The sequence below is a fragment of the Mustela lutreola genome, chromosome 2 (assembly GCF_030435805.1).
Source record: "Mustela lutreola isolate mMusLut2 chromosome 2, mMusLut2.pri, whole genome shotgun sequence".
NCBI lineage: Eukaryota > Metazoa > Chordata > Mammalia > Carnivora > Mustelidae > Mustela > Mustela lutreola.
This window is the reverse complement of record NC_081291.1, coordinates 36,944,416-36,970,987: the sequence shown is the minus strand read 5'-3', so window position 1 is coordinate 36,970,987 and position 26,572 is coordinate 36,944,416. Positions and strand designations below refer to the sequence as shown.

Here is a 26,572-nt window from a genome sequence, read left to right as displayed (position 1 = left end):
ATGAAGACTAGAACCTGTTATTGTTGTTTTTAAACTGAACCTACATCCTCTCAGGGATATGTGGTATTGTGCTGGAATATAAGCAAAGCCATGGGACACAAATACCAACTAATGCTTTTTTTTTTAAGGTTTTATTTATTCATTTCACAGACAGAGATACAGTGAGAGTGAACACAAGTGGGGGAGTGGGAGAGAGGGAGAGGGAGAAGCAGGCTTTCTGCTGAGCAGAGAGCCTGATGTGGGGCTAGATCCCAGGACCCTGGGATCATGACCTGAGTCAAAGGCAGACACTTAACAACTGAGCCACCCAGCTGCCCCCCAAAGAATGCTTTTAATAGGATTACAAATACATTATGTAACAATATAAAATGAAATTAGGTCTACTTTGGTGGGAAAAAAATCTCAAGAGTTGTATCCATTAATCTTTGTTAACTGAAATTTTTTATTGAGATAATTATAGATTTACATGCAGTTATAAGAAATAATAGAGGTGGTCCCTTGCATGCTGTACCCAATATCCCCACGTGTTAACATTGCAAATCATAGTATAATATCATAGCCAGGGTATTGACACAGATACAAGGTACAAGTTTTATTCAGATTTCCCCAGTTTTAGTGGCCATTATTTGTGCGTGTGCGTGTGTGTTTGTATTAACTTCTTCACAATTTCATCAGTTTTGTAGGTTCATGTACCCACTCAAGATGTCGAACGGTTCCAACACCACAAAGATCCTTTATGTTGTCCTTTAGAACCTCACTTTCTCACCTTCGTGGCCCTCCTTTTGTGTCCCCAATTTTGGCAACCACTAAACTGTCCTCCAGCTAAAATTACGGAATTTCAAAATGTTATATAAATAGAAGCATATACTGTGTGACAATTTTGGATTCACTTTTTCTCTCTCAGCATAATTCCCTGGAGGTTCATCTAAGTTACCATGTGTATCAGTGATTTAGTCTTTTCATTGCTAAGAGTATTTCCATGGTATGTGCATACCACATTTTCTTTAACCATCTACTTGATGAATGATATCTGGGCTCATTCTAGATTTTTTCTATACAGATAAAGCTACTGTGAACATTCTTGTATAGGTTTTAGTGTGAACATGTTTTCATTTCTCTGCCTAAATGCCTAAGTGTGCAGTTGCTGTATTGTGTGCGTAATTGTAGGGTAGTTGTATGTTTAGGTTTTTAGGAAAACACCAAACTGTTTTTCCAAAGTTGCAATAGTAATCTAGTTTCTTCACATCCTTGCCAGCATTTTGTGTTGTGTCTATTTTTTCATCTAGTCCATCAGACAGGCATGTAGTGATATCTTACTGTGATTTTCATTTGTATTTCCCTAATGACTCATGTTGCACATCATTTCTTGTGCTTACTTTCTTTTTTTTTTTTAGATTTATTTATTTATTTATTTGACAGACAGAGATCACAAGTAGGCAGAGAGAGAGGAGGAAGCAGTCTTCCAGCTGAGCAGAGAGCCCGATGCGGGGCTCGATCCCAGGACCCTGGGATTATGACCTGAGCTGAAGGCAGAGGCTCCAATCCACTGAGCCACTCAGGCGCCCCTTGTGCTTACTTTCTGTTTGTATATTCTTTTCAGTGAAATACCTTTTCATGTCTTTTTTTTCAAAGATTTTATTTATTTATTTGAGGGAGCATGCACTAGCAGGAAGAAGGGGCAGAGGGAGGGGAGAAGTAGGCTCCCTGCTATGTCAGTAGACCAAAAAGGGCCTTGATCCCAGGACCCAGAGATCATGACCAGAGCCAAACGCAGATGCTTAACAAACTCAGCCACCCAGACACCCCACCTTTTCATGTCTTTTTCCCGTTTTCTAATTGGATTCTCTTTATTTTCACTGGTGAGTTATGAGACTTCTTTACATATTCTAGACAATGGATAATGTGGCTTGCATTTTTTCCTCCAGGTCTGTAGCTTGTCTTTTTATCCTGTTCCACAAAAACAAAGGCGTAAATTTTGAAGAAGTCCAGTTTATCAGTTTTTCTTTTTCTGGCTCTGCTTTGGTGTCAAACCTAAGTAATTTGCCTGTTCCTAGATCCTGAAGATTTCTCTTGTGTTATTTTTTTTTTCTAAAATATTTATAGTTTTGTTTTACACTTAAGTTTATGATCCATTTTGAGTTAATTTTCATGTACAATTATATATGTAATATATATGTATATAAATATATATGTATATATATATATAAGTTTTTGTAATTTAGTTTGATTATTTTTTTAAAGATTTTATTTATTTGACAGAGATCACAAGTAGGCGCAGGGCAGAGGGCAGAGAGCTAAATAGAAGCATATACTGCTAAGCAGAGAGCCTGATGCGGGGCTCTATCCCAGAACCCTGGGATCATGACCTGAGCCGAAGGCAGTGGCTTTAACCCACTGAGCCACCCAGGTGCCCCTGATTTTTTCTTTTTTGACTGTGAATATCCAATTGCTCCAGCACCATTTGTAGTCCTTTACTCTTTGAATATGTGCCTCCACATTCAAGTTAAAATAAGGGAAAATAGTAAAGCATATCTGTAAGTTAAGATTTGTTCTTTTGTCTATGTAGGCATTCTGCCTTAGGCAATAAGCCATTACAGATTCCTCTGTGGCTACGTGAATCATTAACTGTTTGAAGTCAGAATATACTTGGTGTCTTGGGTATAAGTATATGTGATTTTTCTTTTTTATCCTACAATTAGGTGAATCCCAGACTTTGTTAGCAGCAGCAGTTGAAAGAGAACGTGCAGCTGCAGAAGAACTTCTTGCCAACAAAATTCAGATGTCCTCCATGGAGTCACAGAATTCTCTCTTAAGACAGGAAAACAGTAGATTTCAGGCCCAGTTAGAATCAGAGAAAAATAAGCTAAGAAAACTTGAGGATGAAAATAATAGGTGAGTATGTTTGTTGAGTATTATTCTTGATAGTTTTGTGACATATTAAAGCACTTAAAAAAAAGATGTTATGGTGTTTAAATTAATTAATTTAGTAAAAGGATGTTACAGCAGGATGCTTTGGGGATTTATTGAACTTTATATAGGCTCGTGAAATTGTGTGGCATGTTCTGTATGTATTTGCATTTCCCAGGGAAAGAATTTATTACTTTAATAGGGTTTTTTTTTTTTAAGGAGTCTGTAACTACAAAATAGTTTGGGGATTACTCATTGGAATTATTTTTATATTTTTATATTTTACAAAGGTCTTAGCAGTCAGTGTTCTGGTCTTTCTAAGTAAATGTATGGGTTCTTTGGAAGTACAAGCTATAAAATCCATCTATCTGAAATTGTATTAAGGCTGTGATTAGTGTGGTATTACTCCCTGAGTTCTTCCTTAGAAATTCTAGTTTTAAAAAAAAATGGCCAAGTAAAAATGATTTATGAAGTAAAATACTTGAACCTATACAAATAACTTTCATAAGACTCCCTAACAAGCTTTTGCAGAATCTGAAGTTATTCCAGAATGGTGGTATTCAAATTCTTCTTAGAAAGTCTCTTTTTAAATTAAATCCTAGCTTGGAGCAGCAATGTAATAAAATGCACAAAAGTACTAGCTTGGCTTCTGAGTGTAAAATCCCTGTCATCTGGAGAATACCTTTGGAAAATCAAGCTGATGGTAGAAATATCTATTAAAGAGTTAATAAGGGACGCCTGGGTGGCTCAGTTGGTTAAGCAGCTGCCTTCGGCTCAGGTCATGATCCCAGCATCCTGGGATCGAGTCCCACATCGGGCTCCTTGCTCCGCAGGGAGCCTGCTTCTCCGTCTGACTCTGCCTTCCACTCTGTCTGCTTGTGCTTGCTCTCGCTCTCTCTTTGACAAATAAATAAATAAAATCTTTAAAAAAAAAAGAGTTAATAAAGTAGTTTTCAATAGCATGTACTATCATCTTTGTAGGTACCAGGTTGAATTAGAAAATCTAAAAGATGAATACGTAAGAACACTTGAAGAGACAAGGAAAGAAAAGGTATTTATCAGTGTTCAGTTGCCTCTAGAGAATGATAGGGGATAATTCTCCACTAAGGAATGGTTGGGGATGGTAGCCAACTATTGAGATGCCCTGGTGCAGTGAGCAATGTGACTACTTTCGGAAGTTGGTCTTTAGGAGTAAAACAAATAGGAATACATACTTTATGTTCTTGACTTTGGAATGAATGGACTTAAAAGGATGATTTAGTACAGAAATTATCTAACTGTACCTCTCTCCATTAGATACTACTGAATAGTCAGTTAGAAATGGAGAAAATGAAAGTTGAACAGGAAAGGAAGAAAGCTGTTTTCAACCAGGAAGCAATAAAAGAAAAGGTATTGAATTTTGGATTTTGTTTTGTTTTTGGTGTAACCAGGCAGTAGCTGCTGTGATTAATCATTGTTATGTAATTTTAGCTATACTTTATAAATATCATTTCTTATGTCTAAAATCAACAGTGATGAATTCTAGTATTGTAATCAGTATCCTGTCAAAGTAGGTCCAAAGTAATTTGTTGTTTATCCAAAGAGATCTGTGATTTCTAGGATTCGAATGATAGAATATGTTGCCCAATTTTAAATGAATTTTGTGGTCGTTCACTGAAACTAATGCACTTCATTTGGCCTCTAGGTACTTTGGAAATAAAACTGATTTATTTACTTTATTTCTGGTTAAGGAAGGTAATTTTTCTAAAATTAGTTTCCTGTATTTGAAGGATTGGAGTATACTAGGTAGTTAGCATGTTATATTAAAACTGCTTCTGTGTACATGGAAATTACCTTTTGAATTCATTTGGAATTTTAAAACTATATACTTAAAAATAAAAGGGATAAGCCAGAAACTTGATGTTTTATAAAACTCATTAGTAATCTTACTCTAAAGAATTAGGTTCAATTGGTGATATAATATAGAGAAGTTAGTTCATATACCTGTTAGAACAAAAACATTCTCATTCCATTAAAAATAAATTATGTTGTAATATAAATGGGTCCTGAGATGATTTGGCCAAGTCTGTCTACAATTTTAAATTACTATTGGGCCTTTAAATAGTAATTTAAATAGTAATTTTAAAAATTTCTAAATTTTTAAATAGTAATTTCTAAAATTACTATTAAATAGTAATTAGTAATAGTAATAGTAATAGTAAATTACTATTTAAATAGTAATTTTAGAAATCATCTCTGTAACATTTATGAGGAAATGAGAATGAGTCTTTGTTGTCATTTGTCCTAGAAAAGTTTCTTGCTTTTTTTAATTTACCATTTTAGTCTTTAATGTGACTGCTTTTCTCACTCTTTAAGGAACGGAAGCCATTTTCTGTTTCTAGCACTCCCAACATGTCACGTTCGAGTTCAATAAGTGGAGTTGATATGGCAGGGCTACAAACATCTTTTCTGTCTCAGGTGATATTTTATTTCTTACATGTACCTAGTTGTTAAACTCAATGATGATAAAGGAAATATGCAGGTAGCTTTTGGCTGTCAGCCATGACCTTGCCATTCCATAGGCAATTCATCTGTATGTTCCCGAAGGAGTGCTAATTGCACTGAGGAAATAGAGATGTTTTTTTTGCCTTTGAGAAAGTCATGTACATTTTATTTTATTTTAAGATTTTTTTTTTAAGATATTTATTTATTTATTTGACAGAGAGAGAGAGAGTGTGTGTGTGTGAGAGAGAAGGAACACAAGCAGGGGTATAGGGAGCTGGAGAAGCAGGCTTCTTGCTGAGCAGGGAGCCCGAAGCGGAGCTTGATCCCAGGACCCTGGGATGAGCCCAAAGCAGACACTTAATGACTGAGCCACCCAGGTGCCCTAATCACAGACATTCTAAAACAAGAATTAGCAGAACTGTTTTGTTTGAACCTTATCATGGAACTCAGTTTATAATAACTGAATAACTGAATGTGGTTTGTTTAATATAGGATGAGCCTCATGATCACTCATTTGGACCAATGTCTCTATCAGCTAATGGAAACAATCTTTATGATGCTGTGAGAATGGGAGCAGGATCCAGCATTATTGAAAATCTGCAGTCTCAGCTAAAACTCAGGGAAGGAGAGATTACTCATTTACAGGTTTGGAAAAATTAAATGTGCTACAGAAGTAAATGAAATTTTGGGGCCCAGTAAGTAGCACCCTACATCTCCACCTCACTTCTTAGCAAATTGGGAAATAAAGTGAGAGATGGCATGTGAAGTTTGAAATATATCACATATATTAATGATAAAGACAAGTTGGAGAAAATAGCCAAAGATGAGAGCCAAATGAGCCTGCTGACTGCCTGAGTTAGGGTGACTTACCTACCCCATCACAGCAGATGCGGGCCTGGAATGGACCTCCCTGTGTGTTGTAGCCTGCCAGCTAAGACTCTTAAGCATCTAGGAGCAGAGAACTCCTGGCAGGCGCCTTTCCCCAAACATTAAAAAAAAAAAAAAAAAAAAAAGGAAGTTGCTATCTCAACAGTCATTTTATTCCCAGATTTACCACTTAGATAAGTCACTTCCCTTTGTGAGGAAGGAGCAAAGGAGATAAGAGATAAGAGAATTAGAACATCCTGCTGTGAAAGGAAGCCTCACGAATAGGGAGGCAGCACCCTACCACTTTACCTTGTTTTTTAAAAACTTAATATGGTAAGATGTTAAAAACATTTTACCTATTTTCATTGTTGCACTTGATATACTGAAAGGTAAATCTTTTATTCTCATTATATAATTTTAGTTAGTTGAAATACTACTCTATTAAAGAACAAGTTTTTGAATTGGAAAATAAGATCAGAATAATCTTTATATGTGTTATGTTCATGTAGCCAGTGTGCTGCACTTGAGGGCCCAAATTAACTTCTTGGGTAGTGCTGATAGATTCTGTCAGTTTGACCCACACAGCTGGTGCTGCATTAAAGTACATTTTTATTTCTCTGAATTTCTGCAGTAATTTAGAGTGACTGAAATATATATTGTTTCTCTAGAGAAAAATACAGGGCTGCGTATTTCAAACAGATTATTGGATTTTCTCTAGTTCTTTTTGCCCTATAAACGGTAACTTCTGAGGAGAGCAGAAACTCTTGTTTTTGCCATTTCCTTAAGAAAAAGTTAGTTTATGGCTGTATGTTGATATACTATTTCTCCCCAAAATAATATTGAATATATTTATCTTAGTAGAAGTATTAAACAAGATATATTTTTATTTAAATTACTTTCTGGTAATGTTTCTCAGCTAGAAATTGGCAACCTAGAGAAAACACGCGCAATAATGGCTGAAGAGCTAGTTAAATTAACAAATCAAAATGATGAACTCGAAGAGAAAGTGAAAGAGATACCCAAACTTCGAACTCAGCTAAGAGTAAGTATTCGTCATTTAAGGATGAGTCCAAGGGGTTGCCTGATGGCTTAGTCGGTTAGGTGGTTGACTCTCGATTTCAGCTCAGGTGATGATCTCAAGATCATGGGAGTGAGCCCCTTGTCAGACTCCACGTCAGGCTCTACACTCAGCAGGAACTCTGTTTCAGAATTCTCTCTCTCCCTCTGCCTCTCCCCCTGCTCACTTACATGCACACTTGCTCTCACTTTCTCTCTCTATAAAATGAATAAATCCTTTAAAAAGAGGATGAGTCCAAGGTATTTTTATCCAGTTACATTAAATTTCATATTGTTAGTTTATATAAAATGCACAAGTTTTCATGATTTTTTTGAAAATGGTATTAATATTTCAGAAAAGCAGTTTTAAGAAGCTTTTTTTTTTTTAAAATTTTGTGTTCTCTAGAAAGTGTCAATTTATTGGTTTTAGTTTTCTCGTCCCACATGGACTTTATTTATTTTTTTTTAATTAAATTAAATTTTTTTTCAGTGTTCCAAAATTCATTGTTTATGCACCACATCCAGTGTTCCATGCAATACATGCCCTCCTTAATACCCATCACCAGACTCACTCAACCCCTCACCTCCCTCTCCTCCAAAACCCTAAGTTTGTTTCTCAGAGTCCACAGTCTCTCATGGTTTGTCTCCCCCTCCAATTTCCCCCACTCACTTCTCCTTTCCATCTCCCAGTGTCTTCCGTGTTATTCCTTATGCTCCCTAGGAAAGTGAAACCATATGATAATTGACTTTCTCTGCTTGACCAGTTTCACTCAGCGTAATCTCCTCCAGTCCTGTCCATGTGGATATACAAGTTGGGTATTCATCCTTTCTGATGGAGGCATAAAATACTCCATTGTATATATGGACCATGTCTTTTTTATCCATTTGTCTGTTGAAGGGCATCTTGGCTCTTTCCACAGTTTGGCAACTGTGGCCATTGCTGCTATGAACATTAGGGTACAGGTGGCCCTTCTTTTCACTACATCTGTATCTTTGGGGTAAATACCCAGTAGTGCAATTGCAGGGTCATAGGGGGCTCTATTTGTAATTTCTTAAGGAATCTCCACACTGTTTTCCAAAGTGGCTGTACCAACTTGCATTCCTACCAACAGTGTAAGAGGAAGAACCTTCTTCTTGATTGTCACACTACACAAAAGTATTTCTCATAATCATGTCTTGTCCCCAAAATAAGAAAATAACTGGATTTTATTTGACCAAGGCTCATTTATAATGCTTCTCTTTTACATGATCCTATTAGTATTTTGTTCATTGATGTTATATATATCATCACAATTTGCATATTTGGTATTAGGAGTCACTGTTAAGACATATATGAGAATATATTTTCTTTCAACTTTTTCTATGGGGTAAATGCTAGGTAATACTTAAACCACGATGAACCAGAGAGAGTAAAATTTTAATCACATGTGTTTAAGTTAATAGGAAAAAAGACAGATTAATCTTTATATAGGGATAATTGTAGATTAGTGGAGAGATAAGATTGATAGCCATTTGGCTTAAGTTTTTTTTTTTTTTTAATTCCTTTATTTGCTATTTATTCCAGCAGATTGGAATATCATTTTAATTTTTATATGAGAGGACTTGATACTTTTATTTAGATTGTAATGTGTTTACTGTTGACTCATTTATAATATAAATATAATATTAAAGATGTTTTATGGAGTTAATTTTAAAAATTATGAACACGTGTTTTGTAGGATTTGGATCAAAGGTACAACACTATTCTGCAGATGTATGGAGAAAAAGCAGAAGAGGCAGAAGAACTTCGATTAGATCTTGAAGATGTAAAAAATATGTATAAGACTCAAATAGATGAACTTTTAAGACAAAGGCTCAGTTAACTTCTGAAAATTACATTCCTATCAAACTGAATGTAAACATTTAATATCTAAAAGTAGACTTCCAATAAATTCTTTTATAGAATTAGAAAGTGGAATTTACTGTAGAGTTCAAGAACTGAAAAAAATTGTTTTCTAGTATATAGTAATATTTGCAGTTAAATTATTTTGTGCAATATTTGAACTTTATTTTTGAAACTATTCTTTAAAGATTTATTTTTTAAAGCATCAATGTTTTTTGTTTTTGTTTTTGTTTTTTTGTCTTGAATAGCACAGAGATTACTTTTCCTCATATCAACATGGTTAGGGAAGGTGAGAGTGTTCATATGTTGTATTGTAAATATATAATTAATTGTATCTGTAATTTATATGTGTTTGTATATATTAAGGACATTTAAAGAGTTATATTAACATATTGAAACTTTGAAATCTTTCACATTTCAACATATCTAATTACTACTTCATGAAAATAGACATTAAGTGGTCTAGTAAAAAAAATTATTAAACCTGCAGTTACTAAATTTTGAACTAATTTTTTTTTCTTTTAAAGTAGAAGTCAAACACTGTCTGAAACTTAAAGGGTGAATGATTTAAACTTTAAAATTTTTGTGGTCTGAGAATTTCTTTCACCCAGATTCTACAATTAAGTCTGTACAGATTTTGGTACCTCTCTGGTGAAAGCTGTAGCTATTCAGTTAGTTATATAGGCATGATTGGATAGTGGAACAATTTTACTTAGAATGATTTTGTGATGATATCAGTGATATTTGAGTGATTTTTGAAGAGGTATTGTTTTACTGCCCTCCCCTATAAAATGAATCAAAAGTGATAAAATAATACCATGATTTTCTCTTAAAAATTAATTGTTCATATTTTGTAAAGCCTTATTTTTCAGCACATTAAAAATCAATATTTGATATTATAAAATATAAGAATATAGAGAAATTATTGGAGCTAATTTAAATTTGGCCTTCTGCAATTCTGTATAATTTATCATTTTTTCTCAAAACTTTACACACAAAAATAGTGTGGAATAGCTTTAAAAAAATAGCTATGCTTTCTTCCAAGTGTTATTTTGTTTAAAAGTTAACTGGGCCTTGTTTTAAATTTGTGAAATATTTTGATACATTTTATTACTGAAAGTCATTACCTGACTTTACTTGCAAATAAAAACTCTCATTTAATTTTTAGTTGAATTTTAAACACTAGAACTTTGGAGTATAACTATAAGCAAGCCATGTGGAAGAATTTAGAATGCTTTTCAGGGCAATTCAAGTGACCTCATTTTTGTTCTTTTTTATTCCAGACAGTATTTCTGTCATTGGATCTCTAATTTGTAGCAGTAGCAAGTAGTCTTTCAGTGTGAACCAAATTCATAAAATTAATTTTCTGTATTTTAGTGGTAAAAAGCAGTGTAATAGCTTTTTGTCAGCTTGGACTTTTTTATTTTTGCTTTTGTTTTTGTTATTTTAATATTCAGGGGCTGACAAGGAATGACAAGACTGATAGCAATAAGAAATGTACAAAATTAGAAAATATAGGAAACTTAAGTTGCAGAATATCAAGTGTTTGAAACTAGAAGTTCAAGAATTATAAAATTATTCTTTTAAAATATCCATTAGCAAGAAAATAAAACCTTCAGGTTGTTGAAAACAGATTGAAATAAAACTCCTATACTTTTCAATTTCATAATATTAAACATTCTCTTTTCTTAATTCTTATTTACATTAATAAAGTCCGTTTAACTTATAATTCTAAAGTGTCTTCAATTTATTTAACTTAAAAATGATAAGCAGTTAGGGCTCTGGCTGTATATTACCATATGTTCTTTATCCAAAAATTAATAATGGATATTCACATAGATTTTATTATATACTTGGATCTCAATACATTTATAAGTTGAGAAGGTGTAGTGAATAAGTTTCTTGAAAACCCCCACTAAGTGGCAGACTACCTATTATGATATTAGTTGCTGTATTTTACTGTTGGTCATTAAAACTTCTTTATCCATATTTTGTAAAATTATATTTTAATGTTTAGGAGAATAGTTTGCAATCAGGTATTTCTCTTGAAAAGAAAATAGATACTAAAAGTCATAATAATTTCAGAAATATGAAAAAAAAGAGTAAAAGAGGAGTGAGCCTTGTTGATATATAGACAACTGAGCACAGACTAAAGGCGTTTTTCCAACTCTTGGGAAGCTAGATTGAGACTACCAATTTCTTTCTTTTCCATTGACTCTGTTGCAAAGTTTCAGTTTTACACTGTTTAGCATATGGGAATGTATTCAATGTATCTATATTGTGATTTAAGATATTCTAAATATGGATAATTTCTGAACTAGGGAAACATGAGTTCCTGTAGTTAAGCAATTAATTTCTGTAGAATTTTTTTCTCATGATTCTTCAATTGACATTTGATTTCTGAATTGAAAATTTTATTCAGATGCTTATTAAAAGTATATGAATTGTAGTACTTAGAAAAAAGCCACAAGAGAAAAGAGAAAATGACTATGGGTATCTTTATCTTGTTTTACTACTATTTATCTGGTATGTGTACATTTTCTTCTAATGTATCATAATTTTTTATTTCCCTTTAAAATTCTAATCTTCCCTATTCCATTCAGTTTTATAGTATAACTTTAATATTTTGTAAAGGGCTAAAAGTATGACTTCAACTACCGATGGATAAAATATTTTAATTTTAAGTGAAAGGTAATAAGCATGAATCTGATTTGAATAAAGATTTTAAAATAGTATTAGTATATTTCACTGTTACCATAATTTAGACCAGCTAGTACCAATGAATGAGGGTAGTATTGTTTTATGAAGATAATAGGACTTGTATAACCTCAGAATTCGTATTTTAAAATGAGGATAAGCCCAAATTTTCTATGAGTTATATTATGAAGAGTGTTACTAATATTAGGCATAGTTTTTCTAATGAAGACATGTTCATAAGTTATTCTGAGTTCGTATTGCTTTTAATACTGAACTCTGCAGCTTTGATCGAAAAAAGTACTTGTAAATTTTTGCCTTTACACATAGCTATTTTACCTTTAGCAAATCACAGTCCTTTAATAAGATAGAATTGAAATTGTTTCTTTCTCCTTAATACTAAATGCTTCTCAAAACAAAAAACCCAAAATACTCTAGTAGTCCATAATTGCAGTATGGAGAATTTTTTGTTGGTGCTGTCCAGAATTTATTCTCCATTTGTCCTACTCCTAAGTAAGGTAAATGTAATTTTAAAATCTTCAAATAATACTAAGCTAAGGGGTAATAAGAGCAGTTGCTGTTTGCTTAATAGTAAACTCTAAACTCTACTGTTGCTTTTATAGGTAGTGATGGACAGATAAAGGTGTTCCTTTTCAGTTTTAAACAATGCCATGCCCATTTCTCTCTTGAAATTACAATCTTAATTTTTAAAAATACATTGTTCAAAAATCTCTGGTCATGTGGATTATAGGAAACACAGTGCTTGCTTTGTTACTGTGGAATAAATTCATTTAAATGGGATCATAATCCCTTATCCACTGTTCTGAAGTCCAGAAAGCTCTGAAAGCTGATAGGGAGTATCTTTATAAGTTTGCTATCAAATCTGCTTTGGTGGTAAAGCCTAACCTTTACTGACATGGGGCTATTTAGAAGCTTTATTTCACTCAGTGTGAATATTCATGTACTTTGTTGCAGAAATATTGTGTGAGATTATGGGGTGTTGACCCAGGGCACATCCAGGGTGTTAAGTAGTAAACTGTGTGCATACCCTATTGTATATTAAAAAATTCAGGAACACATATGGTCCCAAAGATTTTGGAAAAGGGATTGTATACTTGCACTCTCTGTTCAAATCGGTGTTTTAAAGTCGATACTATTACCATCTCCATTTTTAAAATGAAGAATGGTTTAGTTGCTTAAGGTCATATGGTAAGTAAGTGGCAAAGATGAGATTCTAATTTGTGCGGTTAGGCTCCAGAGAACATGTTCTGAACCATTAACTGTGCAGTGCTGACTCTTTTACTCCTTTTCTGTGAAACCATAAATGTATAGATCAACTGCAGTGTAAGGTCAACTTTTGTCAAAATTTATTTGCTGGGGCGCCTGGGTGGCTCAGTTAAGTGGCTGCCTTCAGCTTGGGTCATGATCCTGGGCTCCTGGGGTCGAGCCCCTCATCCAGCTGCCTGCTCAGTGGGAAGCCTGCTTCTCCCTCTCCCACTCCACCTGGTTGTGTTCCTATGTCTCTGTCAATTAAATAAATAAAATCTTAAAAAAATTATTTGCTTAATACTTCAGAACCATTGAATCATATTTTAAGCATTTGGATATATCAGGTAACCAATAAGCTATATTCTGATAGTACTGTGAGCTCTCCAAATGTCAATATATGTGCAAAAAGCTTAAAACACATTCAGTAAGATTGTAATGCACTATAGAAATGGTTATACAAAATTTCAAACTTGTACAAGAGAGAACAGATTATGAATCCCCGTGTACCCATTAACATAAACTCTTCAACAGTGTTCAACGGTTCACGGCCCATTTTGTTTGATTTATAGTCCACTTGTGCTTCATTTCAATCCACACTATTTTGAAGAAAATTGCAGACATAAGACTTGATTATCATATTTAAGGATGGAATGTTTTCGTAAAAAGTACCTCATCAACTATTTGGGTACTTGCATCATGGTTCATAGAGGAAAGATGGGATAAATACGCTTGAATGGTTTTCTTTATTTACCAGTTTTCTTGTTTTTGTTTTTTCACATTTAGAGTTGGGTCCTTTGCCACATTGGTTCCCTTTGTGGTCAGAGAGGTTTTGGTTTGTGCATCTGGTTGATTGGTTGGGTCTTTTTGAATATAAGATTTAAGTATATGTGTGCTTCAATCCATTACAGTTATCTTTTTTTTTTTTTTTAAAGATTTTATTTATTTGACAGACACACAGTGAGAGAGGGAATCATAAACAGGGGGAGTGGGAGAGGGAGAAGCAGGCCTCCCTCTAAGCAGGAAGCCTGATGCAGGGCTTAATCCCAGGACCCTGGAATCATGACCTGAGCCTCAGGCAAATGCTGAGCCACCCAGGCACCCCTAAATGCTGAGCCACCCAGGCACCTTACTGGTCCTTTAAATTATCCTATCTTTGGCCATAGGAAGCCTTTTCAGATTGGTTCCTGAGTCCTTCTGATACAGCCCTCATAATCTTTGATTGCTTCCCTGATTCCTCATGTAAGATTTTTCAGCTTCTGCTTGTACATTACATGCCCCATATCTAAGATGATACATTTTTCTTTTTTCCTTTTTAAAAGATTTTATTTATGTATTTGCCAGAGAGAGAGCACAAGCAGGCAGAGTGGACAGAGGGAGAAACAGACTCCCAGATGAGCAAGGAGCCAGATGGGGAACTCTATCCTAGGACCCTGGGATCATGACCTGTGGAAGGCAGCTGCTTAACCAACTGAGCCACCCAGGTGTCCCTAAGATGATCCACTTTTCAATGGAACCCATGTTCCTTTTAATGGGAAATGTTTGCAGATCATAGTCTGGGCACAAAAGGTGCTTGTTGTTACAAGGTTGGTTATTTCTAGGCCTTTTCAATGGATGTTGGAAAGATCCATTTTTAACAATAAAATATGTTAATGTATATTATTACCTTCAAATTCATTAACTATAGGATTTTTATATAACCTCATCAGACTTACCTCTATACCACATGCCAAAATTTTAGCTTCAAAGATACCATCTTAATTATTCCTATTCGATGTATCCCAACCAATATTCCCACTTTCAGTTTGGTTCCTGGAAACAGTTTGTGATTTTTAAAAAATTCTTTTAGTCTTGAGGGTACATCCACCAGGACGTGCTAATTGTTTCAAAGTCACCTGGAATAGTTCCTTCGTGGTGGTATATGCCACAACTGGATAGCATTTTCCAAATAAAATTTCATTTTATTTTCAATTTTTAAGGATTACTTTTAAAAAATTTTGTCTTACAATGTAAAATATTTACATGATTCTAAAGCCACTTCTATATAATGTACACCCATAAAAGTTATCTTCCTTGTCTCTATACACATATTCCCTCCTTCCCCCATAGGTAATCATTTTAAATGTTATTCTATTTGTAAAATAGCATGTATATATCCCCCCTTCTAGGTGAATAATACCATATTACACATCCTTTACCCGCTCAAAAATAAACCCTGCAGTGTATAGACATATTTCTCAATTCTTTTTTTTTTTTTTTTTCTTTTTTGGTGCCTGCTTAGTTCTACATTGTGTGGATATACCAGTTTATTCAGTTAGCCTCCCCAATAAAGGATATTTGCGTTTTTTAAAATGTCAGTTTGAAGAAACTTAAAATTTTAAGATTGGTATTTTGGGTGGAAAATCTGTGTTGCATCTGGCTGCTGCAATATGTTAGAACTGGATCTGACGTTCTTAAAGGTCTGTCACGTTTCCTCTGAGCCTGAAGGACTGCACCTTACTATTAAGCCATTTAAAATAGTACCACGTGTATGTCACACCAGTTTAATTGGTTTGTTGTGCTTGCAATGAGACTGACCTCTTTTTTTTTTTTTTTTTTTTTTTTTAAAGATTTATTTATTTATTTATTTGACAGAGAGAAATCACAAGTAGGCAGAGAGGCAGGCAGAGAGAGAGAGAGGAGGAAGCAGGCTCCCTGCTGAGCAGAGAGCCCGATGCGGGACTCGATCCCAGGACCCTGAGATCATGACCTGAGCCGAAGGCAGCGGCCTAACCACTGAGCCACCCAGGCGCCCATGAGACTGACCTCTTAAAAACGTTTCTCATGTATTAGGTTTAAAACATAAATACAAATCACCACTCTGTGACAAAAATGTATTTTAAATGACTGCAGTTCATTTTGAATCGACTAACAGGAAAGCTACATTTCCTGTAGGTGACAAAAATAGTATGGTTACAAGTAAGCCGAGAAAGCGCCTTTAAAACTATTGCCCTTGTTGGTACGGGGCAGGCAAAGTATGACATAAGGGAGCAGTCGTTCCTGAGAGGCAGTCTCACACATGAAGAGTAAACGAGTTAATACTGTCAAGTGCTTTAGAATTATGCCTGGGACATGTCAAATACCGTATGTGCCCCTTGCAGTATTGTTATTTAAAAAAAAAATCCAGATAACATTATTTAGCAGATCACTAATGGAATTTGTAACACTTGACAGCATCTTAAAAAAATATTTAAAAAGCATTCAGCCTCCCCACCCCGACCGCCCCCTGCCCCAAAGGGCTGCCGACTGCGTTTGCGCCCCACATCGGAAAGTTAGGGCGGCAACTTCTGTCCTGCTTAAGAAAAAGGTAACCGTCCGCGTCAGAGCGACGCAGTCGGAATGAAGATGGGAAGCAGAGTCAGGTGTCCTCGCGTCCTCTAAGCGCCTTATCCCCGCCCCGCCGCCGCAGGGGGCCAGGCCAGCGCGGTGAGCCCGCGTCCCTCCCCGGCTCCGCGCCGGCGGCCGGCCCTGCGGCTCCCGCACTGCCTGCCGGCGGGCGAGCGCGCCCTGGAGCCGACGGAGCCCCGCCCCTCCCCGCCGCCCGGCGTCCGGCCGCGCGCGCCGAGCCCCGCTCCTGCCCCTGTCCCGGGCCAACCCCTCTGCCGGGCTCGGGCCCGCCTCCCGGCGCAGGCCGCCTCGGAGTCCCGGCGGCTCCCTGGCGCCCCCTGGCCCGGCTCCCTCGCCCGAGGTTTCCGGTGAGCGGCAGCAGCCGGTTATGACGCCTCGGTGCTCTGGAGCGGCGGCTGTCTCCTCCTCCTCCTCCTCCGCAGCCCCGGCTCTCCCGGCTCCAGGTGGGACTCGCTGGGGGATCCGCGGAGCCCTCCGCCGCCGCCCTGCCGCGGCCGCTCGGCTGCGCGCGCCTCTCCCGCCGGCGCTCCCGGCGCGCCTGCCCCGCGGGCTGCAGCCTCTCCGCGGACTGCGCCGCGCCTTCCACTGCCTGCGGGCCGGGGATGGGGGCGCTCGGCCCCTGCGGCGCGCGGGGCTCCCGGGAGCCAGCCGACCACGGAGAAGGATGCCCCTCTCCCCGTCCCGCGCCGCGTGGGTCGGTGTGCCAGACCGGGGCGAAGCCGCTCCCCCCGGCTCCTCCCCGGCGCCGGGGGACTGGGTGGAGGTGGGCGGACGCAGGGTGCTGGGCGACGTGCGGGGACCTCGCGACCCCGGCGCAGCCCCGCGGGCGCCTGGGTTGAAGACCCCGAGCGCGGCGGGGTGGCTGCCGGAGCGCTGTCGCCGCCGCCGCCTCCCCCGCCGCCCCGCGTCCCCGACTGAGGTTCTGGCCACCCAGCTGGTGGACCTCCCCTCGGCATCTCAGACAGCCAAGCCCTTTCCGACCCCTTGCTTCAGCCTACCGTGAGACCCGTGGCCCCCGCGCGGGCGAGCGTTTGGGAGTCCTTGTGGGTCTCAGAACGCGTTCAACTTTTCATTTGTCCACTATCTTCTTTAAACTCCCAAGATCTGAGGCACGGAGCCCTGCCCCATCTCACCCACTCTGGTCCCCGTCAGCCTCGGGCTCTCATCCTCTTTCAGGCTCTCCCTTTTTTTCCCCCCTTTTCCCTCCTCCACCTTTTAGGCCTGAGGAAATCCGGGGAGGGAATCCAGAAGGGGAAGGAGCAGGTTGCTTTGTGCTGAAGGGAAAGCAGCGCCGAGCTCCAGCTTCCATCTGCGAAAGAAGTGCACCCACCCATCCCTGGGGGAGCCTTGCAAGAGGACTGCGCACCCGAACCCGCTTTCTGCCAGGCCCCGGGGCTGTGCTTTCATGCTCCAGCAGCTACCCCCTTCTAGCCTATGCAAGCAGGTACGTGCCCTTTGCAAAAGCCTGGTTTCTGGTCGGAGACTTCAGATTTTTTCATGACTGAAGTGTTACTCCTTCTCCGTGGATCCGTGGGTTTAGTTTCAGCGAGAGCTCAGTCAAGGACAGTGGACTTGAAGAACTGAAGGTCAGGACTTAGTCATAACAATGACTTTATTACTGGAAAGAAGGAGTCAAGAAAATAGGCCAGCCTGCCTGTTGGATGGATGGTCAGGCTGGAGGAGTAAAGAGGAAGGCTCAACTAGCCTATGGTTCAGTGAGTAGGAGTAATAGGATGAGAATTAGGAACGTTGTTGCATCTGGCAAAGAGTCTGATGGGGGGCTCGATCCCAGCACCCTGAGATCCTGACCTGAGCCGAAGGCAGAGGCTTTAACCCACTGAGCCACCCAGGCGCCCCCCTCTAGGAAGGTTTTATCCACAGAGTGTCCCTTTGGCCTGTAGCGGTTGATGGACCGTAACCTTCTGCATACCATTAGAATCTAGTTTAAGTGAGTGTGGGGAGGGGCATCTGTAACTTTGCTTTTCGAAGTCTGCTGTTCACCAGGGAAAAGAAAGCACACTATGAGTCAGGCCTTTTGCTTACAGAATGTCTCACTAAGTGCCAGGTCTTGTGCTCAGAGGTTATCTCATTAAATTTTTTTCTCTCTTAATATTTCCTTTAATCCAAAAATATCACCTGAATGATAAAGTCTGCTTTGGCATCCTTTTAAGGTACTGTGTTTCATTTCTGGCAGAGTTCAGATACCTGAAGCATCACAACAGCTTCTGTGTGGTTCTGATAATTAAAGAAGTAAATGTTTCCATTAGGACACTATTACTATTAATGCATATTTTTAAATTTTGTAAGATCACCATCAACTCACTGTTGGGTGAGAGTCCTAACTGAAGTATGAATTCAGATCACCCTTCCAACAGGTAACAATATACTCTTCGGAGCCATGAAGAAGAGAAGCCATGATATTTACCACTCCGGAGGGGAACAGAATTCCTTTTCAGTGTCCACACTCTTGGTTATGAAGCCTCGGCCTTGGGACTTTAGGCTGGGTTAAACATAGCAGTTTATTTCTGAAGGCCCCATCTTCGTTAGACATAGTCGGTGAAGGCTGATTCTGAAAGCTGGTTTTTCCAACATGCCCCAGTGACTGCAGATCTTGCTGGGGAGTAGCTCATGTGGCATACGGTCCTATCCTTCGGTGGGAAGAACACCTTTTTTTTTTTTTCCCTAGAGCAAAATAATACTACTAAAGTGAACCGAGAATGGCACAATTCTTGTCTGGGATACATAGGAGAATTCTAATCCACAAAATTTAATCCTTATGGGGTGAATTAGACGCGCAGTAAGGTCCGCGATGATTATGATCTCTTTCACGTTGCTAAGGCAGGATGGGGATAGATCAATGGCACCGTCTCCAAGTTCTCTGAGTTGTCATTACTGTTATCATAGTTATTACAGTGTTATTACATAGTTATTACCAATGTTATTACACTCACTAGAAGGTGAGCTTTACAAGGGAAAGGAGTTTTGGGCTGCACGTTCATTGCCGCATCCTTTGTACTTAGAACAGTACCTGGCACGTAGAAGGAACCCATGTACAATTCTACTTATTTAGTTTTTTGTTTTGTTTTTTTGTTTTTTAGTAGGCCCATGGAGCCCAGCGGGGGGCTTGAACTCATGACCAGAGCCCCCCCCCCAACCCCTCAGTGCCCCATGATTATCAGTTTTTATTCAGGAGATACATATCTACCCAGAGCTATTGCACGGTCCTTTCTTTCCTCCCCCTGGCATGATTTTCCTTCTCCTCACCATTCAGGTCTCCGCTCAAATAGTAGTTAACAACCTCTTCCTTTCCCCACCGTCCCACGTGGGTTTAAACATGTACTCAGTAAATGCTCATACAGCATTTAATATGCCAGGTACCTCTAAATATGTTACCGATACTTAAGTCACAATAGCCCTACGACAAAGGTTTATTATTATTTCCATTTACAGCTAGAAAAGCAGAAGCACAGCGAGGTTAAACAGCTCATGCAGCCAAGATCATACAGCCGAGAAACTGTAGCTAGATTCAAACCCAGGTGGCCTGGCTTCCGAGTTCATGTTCTGAACCACTGTGTTATATTGCCTGTCATATTACCTCCTTTATTTCTGGCATCAGTGATATGCGACTGGGGTCACATCAAGGCCTTTGCCCCATTTTTATAAATAGAGTTTTATTAGAATGCAACCTCCCCCGTTCTTTATGATGGGCTGTGGCTGTTTTCGTGGCAAAGGCACTGTTGAGTAGTTGCCTCTAAGATTGTACGGCCTCCAAAACCAAAAATATTCGCTCTCTCGCCCTTTAGTGAGAAAGTTTGAGAAAGAGTATAAGCTATATCAGAACAAGGGCCTGGTTTTGTTCGCCCCCTGTGTACCTGGCTCTTAACGCAGTGCCTGGAGCAGAACAGGTGCACGATAAATATTTGTGGAACAAAGGAGTGCTGTTCAGTGATGTAGCAAGGTTCCGTGGTCCTTATACTGAGCCCTTGATCCCTTTGACTTTTAAAGGATATGTCTTAACAAAAACCTTTTCAATATGATCTCTAGGTTTGGTGGTTGCTATGTTAAAGCTGCTTGTCCTTGGAATATTGCTTCATGGTGTTTCATTGAGTGGCCAAGATGAGGCTCCTCCCAAGGCTGATAGCATTCCAGGCGAACCTCTGTTCGACTATGCCAGTATCCGCTTGCCCGAGGAGCACATTCCCTTCTTTTTGCACAATAATAGGCATATTGCCACAGCCTGTAAGAAAGATTCATATTGTCCTTATAAGGTAGGTATTCATTTTTTCTTCTCTTACTTATTTTTAAAAGGATTTTGGCTCTGCTTTATGACCTGAACTTGGAGGTAACATTCTGTAAGGTGGCTATAAGACTTTGTTTGCATTTCGTCTAGTGCTTTCAAATGCCTAAACTTTGCTTTATATCCCATTTGCAAGATTGAGAGTTAAAATCTGAATCGCAACTAAAATTTTAAATCTCAGTCCCTCATGAAACACACTGTCAGCCAATACTATTTGTATACTCTATAAACAAAGGGAATTAGATTTTATCTGGCCAGGAATGTCTTGTTAAAAGAATTTCACACCTCTTTTTTTTCTTCAACTGCCCTTGAGAGGGTCTCTTAGCATTTAATTTTAGTAATAACACCTCCGCCCCTGTCTCCACATAATTATGGCAGTTACTCTGGCCTTCCTTCTGTTTTAGAGTTGTTGGGAAAGCCTCCAATTGGAGCCCATTAAGACGTCTCACGAGGTCTCAGAGATCAAAGCTGGGCCTTGTGAGAAACTTCCTTTCCCATGGTGCTGGTTCAGGAAGCATATGGGGAAGGAGACCCAGGAGTCAGACCAGTGTTGCTCCTGGGTCTCGCAGAAGAGCAGTGTCGGCCAACAGCCACGGCTGTGTCCAAGTCTTGTGGCATTTCTGCCGCTCATGATTGATGAGTAAATTTGCTGATCCATTTAATTTCATGGTGATTATTTGATCATAGAAATTTCATTTTATGCGACCCTTTAGGGACTGATTTTAGGATCACTTTGCTCCCTGAGAAAGGCAGTTTCATTAAGCTCCTTCAGGAAATTCCAATTCAAGTGTTCTTTGGTAGTATATGGGAAGCCCATGCTTTTCGCTGGGGCCCAGACGCGGTGTGGGGGAGTGATGATTAAGGATTGTTGTGGTTGAGAACTTGGAGACTCTTATACTTAGGATTTATTCTAATTCCTTTTATCTCTTGAATATGTATTATAAGATGTGAGAATGAAAGTTCTATGAAGATTTTGTTTTCTTCATGGAAAAACCTGAAGAGTTCTTTCTAAATGTCAGAAGAAGAGAGACCAGTCTAAATGTACACATTTTGTGTTCTAGAAACACTTAGAAAATCTAAAATACTGCTGGGGTTATGAGAAATCTTGCAGACCAGAGTTCAGGTTTGGCTACCCTATCTGCACCTATGTCGACATGGGATGGTAAGCTTCTAGATGGACTCCTCTCCTCTTTAAATCATCTTTCTTTGTCCTATCTGCCGATGCTCCACCTCCCAGCTGGACTCTTTGGTTTTAGATATTCATTCCTTTAGATATTAATTTGCTTACACAGTCATGAGTTCAAGTTGACTTGCCTCCCCACCCTCCTGCCACCCCGCACAGGAATATCTGTTATTTCCTCTGCCAGAGAGAGAAAACAATGTGGATCACCAGAAAGTATTTTCCCCCCCAAAATACAAAAAACATAACTCGGTGGTTTCCTCTTGATTCTGGAAGGGAGTGTGAAATACAATTAATATTTCCAATACCTGCAATGTTAGCATAGTAGAGAAAATACAGTAACTAGTAGCTCATTTTCTCTCCTTTTCTTCAGTGCCATATGACCATAACATCATACACTTCTGTTGTGTATTTTTAGCATAAGAAAGTAAGTCTATGAATAACTTATTTTGGTATTTTCTTGTAGCAAGGGAGTTATAGGAAGATTATGATGGTTAAAAAACTTAATGACAGACTTCTGGTAATTTAACCTTTAAAAAGGAAACTCAAGGCTCAGAAAAGGTAAAAAGAGAAAAATCATGGAATCTTTTTTATTTTTTTTCTTTCTCCATGGAATCTTTTTGACTGCAAATAGGACAGATACCCTTGAATCTGCCCAGGACATATTCTGGAAACAGGCTGACTTTGGATATGCAGGAGAACGGCTAGAGGAACTGCTTGTGCTCTGCCAGCCTAAGGAAACGGTGGGTGTTTCCTTTCAAATACTCCGAGTGTTTAGATTATCATGGAAAAACAAGATAGATGGCTCCGGGAGAAGGAGCTTTACTCAGGTGTTCGTTGGCTTTGACTTTTATTTAACTTTCTAAAATAAGTCCTTCTGTTTCATTTGGAAACCGGCTCATCATTTTCACACATATAACCAAGATAATCCTACTATGGGGCTGTTGAAATATGACTAGGTTTAGAATTCCACCCCTCCCCCACATTATGCTAAAGAAGAGAAATTGATAAGCTGCATCTTTCCAAATTCCCTCACAAAGAGTTCAGGACAAATGATACATCACCGACCCACCCCCCCCACCCGCCGCACCTGTGGACCCCAGACCACTTTGTGTTCACTTAGGACTTTACAGTTTGCAAAAAGCTTTCCTCCAGCTAGGTAGCTTGATTTCTACAAGCCCTGCAGCAGATGGACAGGGTAGGTAGTACTGATAGCACTTGACCACAGAGGAAAACAGGCTCCTCAGAAGCATGAAGTGACTTTTCCAGGACCACACAGCTACTCGGTGGACTTGTCCATGTAGAATTGGGATACGGATCTTTTTCTGTGGCCTTCCAACCATAATGCATTGTGCACAGTGTGTAAGCCAAGCCCATTGCCAAGAGCCAGTTTTGGGCAGTCAGGAGAAGAGCAGGTTCCATCTACACTGTAGTGTTCAAAACCTGATTCTTAGAGCACCCAGCCTTTCTGTGTTTCAGTGTCTTTCCCCTTCAAGCCATGCCCTTGTCATAGCTTGTGGCTGGGAAGATCTGAGCTTATAAAAATGCTCATTCTGCTTGTAGAAATGCTCAATGTGGGACCTGGGTCCCAGTTTTTAAAGGTCCCTAGGATTGTAAGCACTTATTGTTAAGGCATCTTATCAGTCGGTGTTCTTGAATCCTGGTCTAGTCTCTGACGTCTTGGGGGGGCCTCTTATCTCCAGGCAATCGAGCAAATGAAAAACAAATTTTTTTCTTAATTCACTTTGATTAAGAAACTGAATATATGGGATGCCTGGGTGGCTCAGTTGGTTAAGCAGCTGCCTTTGGCTCAGGTCATGATCCTGGTGTCCTGGGATCGAGTTCCGTGTCGGGCTCCATGCTCAGGGGGGAGCCTGCTTCTTCCTCTGTCTGCCACTCTGTCTGCCTGTGCTCTCTCGCTCTCTCTCTCTCTCTGACAAATAAATAAAAATAAATTAAAAAATAAAAAAAGGAACTGAATATATGCTCTATAGTGCTTTTTTAAAAGTATTTTAATTTTATTTTTATGAGAGACAGAGTGAGAGAAAATGAGCTGGGGGGAGGGGTAGAGAGAGAAGCCGGCTCTCTGATGAGCAGGGAGCCCAATGCAGGACTTGATCCCAAGACCTCGGGATCATGACGTGAGTCAAAGGCAGCCGCTTGACCGACTGAGCCACCCAGGCGCCCACTCTATATAGTGCTTTTGGAGCTATCACATAATAGAACTTGAAGCAATTATAGGGAGCTATATGAACCCTGAAGGAGGGAGGTGTGGCTTTAGGCCGTACTGCTCCTGGGTGCCCTTACATACGTTTTTTTGTGTGTGTTGCATAGTCTGGCTGGAGTCCACCTGTTGATGTGGAAGGGGCAAGGGGAGAGCCACAGCCCCACCCTGCATACTTTGTCCAAGGCAGTATTTAGAATCTTTCCTGGCCAAGATCTACCTTCATAGATTTTGTGCAGTCAGAGCCTGATCCCTTACCAAGGACCGATTCCAAAACCCCATGCGGGTAAAGGTGAAGATCTTGTGTTCATTGGGAATTATGGGAAAACAATAAAATGGCATTTAAATCTATAAATAAAAGCCACAGCGGATAAAAGTTTTTGAAACTGTCCCTATTTTGGCACAAAGCACACTGGAAAAAAGAGAAGCAGGCTCTGGTAGTTGACTCTTAAGCTCTTTTATTTCAGTGATTTAAAAAACATCGCCCTCTTACTGCAGTGGGGACTGGGACTCCCAGAAGCTTTATGGTTTAGAGACAGCATGTCTTATTAAAATCGGCAAAGTGCCCTTCCAGTCTGTTTTAATGTCTCTTAACGTGTGCATTCTTCTTTGTTTCATTTGGCTTGGCTTTGAAAAATGCTTTTTCCACATTGCTATGGGGTTAGTGATGGCTCTGAGTGCTTTTTTTTTTTTTCTTTTTAAAGAAGACTGAACTGAACCACACAAAAAGACTTAAAGTTTGAGATGATATAAATAGAACACTTGCAGGTTCTTTGTAGTAACCTAAAAGTGTGCATACACACTGGCAAAACTAGGCTTGACCAGAGTCTGCTGGAGAGGGGAAAAACCCATCCACACAAGCAGACTTTCAGAAGCTATTCTCCTGATGAATCACTGAATTCTACCTCCAAAAGTAATAATACAGTCTATGTTAACTAATTGGATTTAAATAAAAATTTTAAACTTTTTTTTTTTTTAATTTGACAGAGAGAGAGGTCACAAGTAGGCAGACAAACAGAGAGGAGGAAGCAGGCTCCCTACTGAGCAGAGAGCCCGATGTGGGACTCAATCCCAGGACCCTGAGATCATAATCCGAGCCAAAGGCAGAGGCTTAACCCACTGAGCCACCCAGGTGCCCCTAAATAAAAATTAAAAAAAAAAAAAAAAAAGAAGAAGCTGTTCTCATATTGTGTGATTCAACCTGAAGGTGGACATACTGTGAACTTGCCTGGCAAGTCTGAGAATGTCCTTGAAATGTTAGTATCCAGAGTTCTTTCTTTCTTTTTGTTCCACCTCAATTCAGCATGACTCAAGTCTGGTGTGTTCCCGTTACCTTCAGTACTGCAGAGCAGCCAATCTCTATCTTGATTTAAGAAACATCAAGAGAAACCATGACAGGTATGGAAGTGGTTGATGTTTAAACCTAACAGAAATTCTGAAATATTTCCAGGTCCAGGGATAGACCTTGGATTTGCTTCATAATAAAATGGCGATGAGGTTGGAGAATGGGTAGAGGGTGCAAGATGTAGTCAGACCACAAGTGGATCATTGCAAAGCTGGATAATGGGTCCCTCGGGTTTCTGTACCATTCTGCTCCTTTTGTGTATGTTTGAAACATTCCCTTATAATCGAGTTAAATTCTTCCAACACACTGATTTTGGAAATCGGTAAGCCACCTTAGTTAACAGCCCATGTGCTTACGTAGTGATAAAATTTCTCAAACTCAGCTTAATATTTGGTCACCCACCAGATTTAAGGAAGATTTTCTCCAGAGTGGTGAAATCGGAGGACACTGTGCACTGGACACGCGAATGTTGACGTCTCAAGGTCAGCGCAAAAGCCCTCTGCAGTCTTGGTGAGATTATTATTTTTTTAAAACATGCTTCTAAAATATTTGCGTTTGTTTTTGGCACATTGGAAGGGATTTTGTTTTTTCTTTTCTTTTTTTTTTTTTTAAAGACTTTATTTATTTGACAGAGAGATACAGAGAGAGCACAAGTAGGCAGAGCTGCAGGCAGAGGGGAGGGAGGGGCAGGCTCTCTGTTGAGCGGGGAGCCTGATGTGGTAGTCCATCCCGGGATGCTGGGATCATGACCTGAGCCAAAGGCAGCCGCCCAACCGACCGAGCCACCCAGGCACCCCAGAAAGGGATTTTGGAATGGAAAATTTTACTTATTTATGGAGAATTTGACATGAGCTTCAAGGAAGTGGTAGCTACAGAGTGACTCTATAAGTTGTATTTGAATTAAATGTGTATTTTAAAATAGGAGGAAGTGGGGTGCCTGGGTGGCTCAGTGGGTTAAACCCTCTGCCTTTGGCTTGGGTCAG

At 39.3% G+C, this 26,572-nt stretch overlaps 2 protein-coding genes across 3 annotated transcripts in view; both read left to right on the top strand.

The window, feature by feature from the left end:
- TMF1 (TATA element modulatory factor 1) overlaps positions 1 to 10,925 on the top strand; it is a 32,282-nt gene extending 21,357 nt beyond the window's left edge. Inside the window, exons 11-17 of the mRNA XM_059161469.1 lie at positions 2,700 to 2,892; positions 3,889 to 3,958; positions 4,204 to 4,296; positions 5,263 to 5,364; positions 5,884 to 6,036; positions 7,175 to 7,300; positions 9,033 to 10,925. Of these exons, the coding sequence (XP_059017452.1) occupies positions 2,700 to 2,892; positions 3,889 to 3,958; positions 4,204 to 4,296; positions 5,263 to 5,364; positions 5,884 to 6,036; positions 7,175 to 7,300; positions 9,033 to 9,176 (881 nt within the window). The 3' untranslated portion in view covers positions 9,177 to 10,925. The remainder of the gene's footprint in view (positions 1 to 2,699; positions 2,893 to 3,888; positions 3,959 to 4,203; positions 4,297 to 5,262; positions 5,365 to 5,883; positions 6,037 to 7,174; positions 7,301 to 9,032) is intronic.
- A 5,864-nt stretch (positions 10,926 to 16,789) lies between these two features.
- Positions 16,790 to 26,572, top strand: part of EOGT (EGF domain specific O-linked N-acetylglucosamine transferase) — a 37,054-nt gene continuing 27,271 nt past the window's right edge. The window contains exons 1-7 of one of the 2 annotated variants that reach the window (XM_059161467.1): positions 16,790 to 16,986; positions 17,763 to 17,987; positions 20,588 to 20,811; positions 21,902 to 22,002; positions 22,655 to 22,763; positions 25,548 to 25,642; positions 25,995 to 26,099. In XM_059161467.1, coding sequence (XP_059017450.1) covers positions 17,978 to 17,987; positions 20,588 to 20,811; positions 21,902 to 22,002; positions 22,655 to 22,763; positions 25,548 to 25,642; positions 25,995 to 26,099 — 644 coding nt within the window. In that variant the 5' untranslated portion in view covers positions 16,790 to 16,986; positions 17,763 to 17,977. Of the gene's footprint in view, positions 16,987 to 17,428; positions 17,988 to 20,587; positions 20,812 to 21,901; positions 22,003 to 22,654; positions 22,764 to 25,547; positions 25,643 to 25,994; positions 26,100 to 26,572 lie in introns of those variants that run through there. The other variant, XM_059161468.1, reaches the window with a different exon arrangement.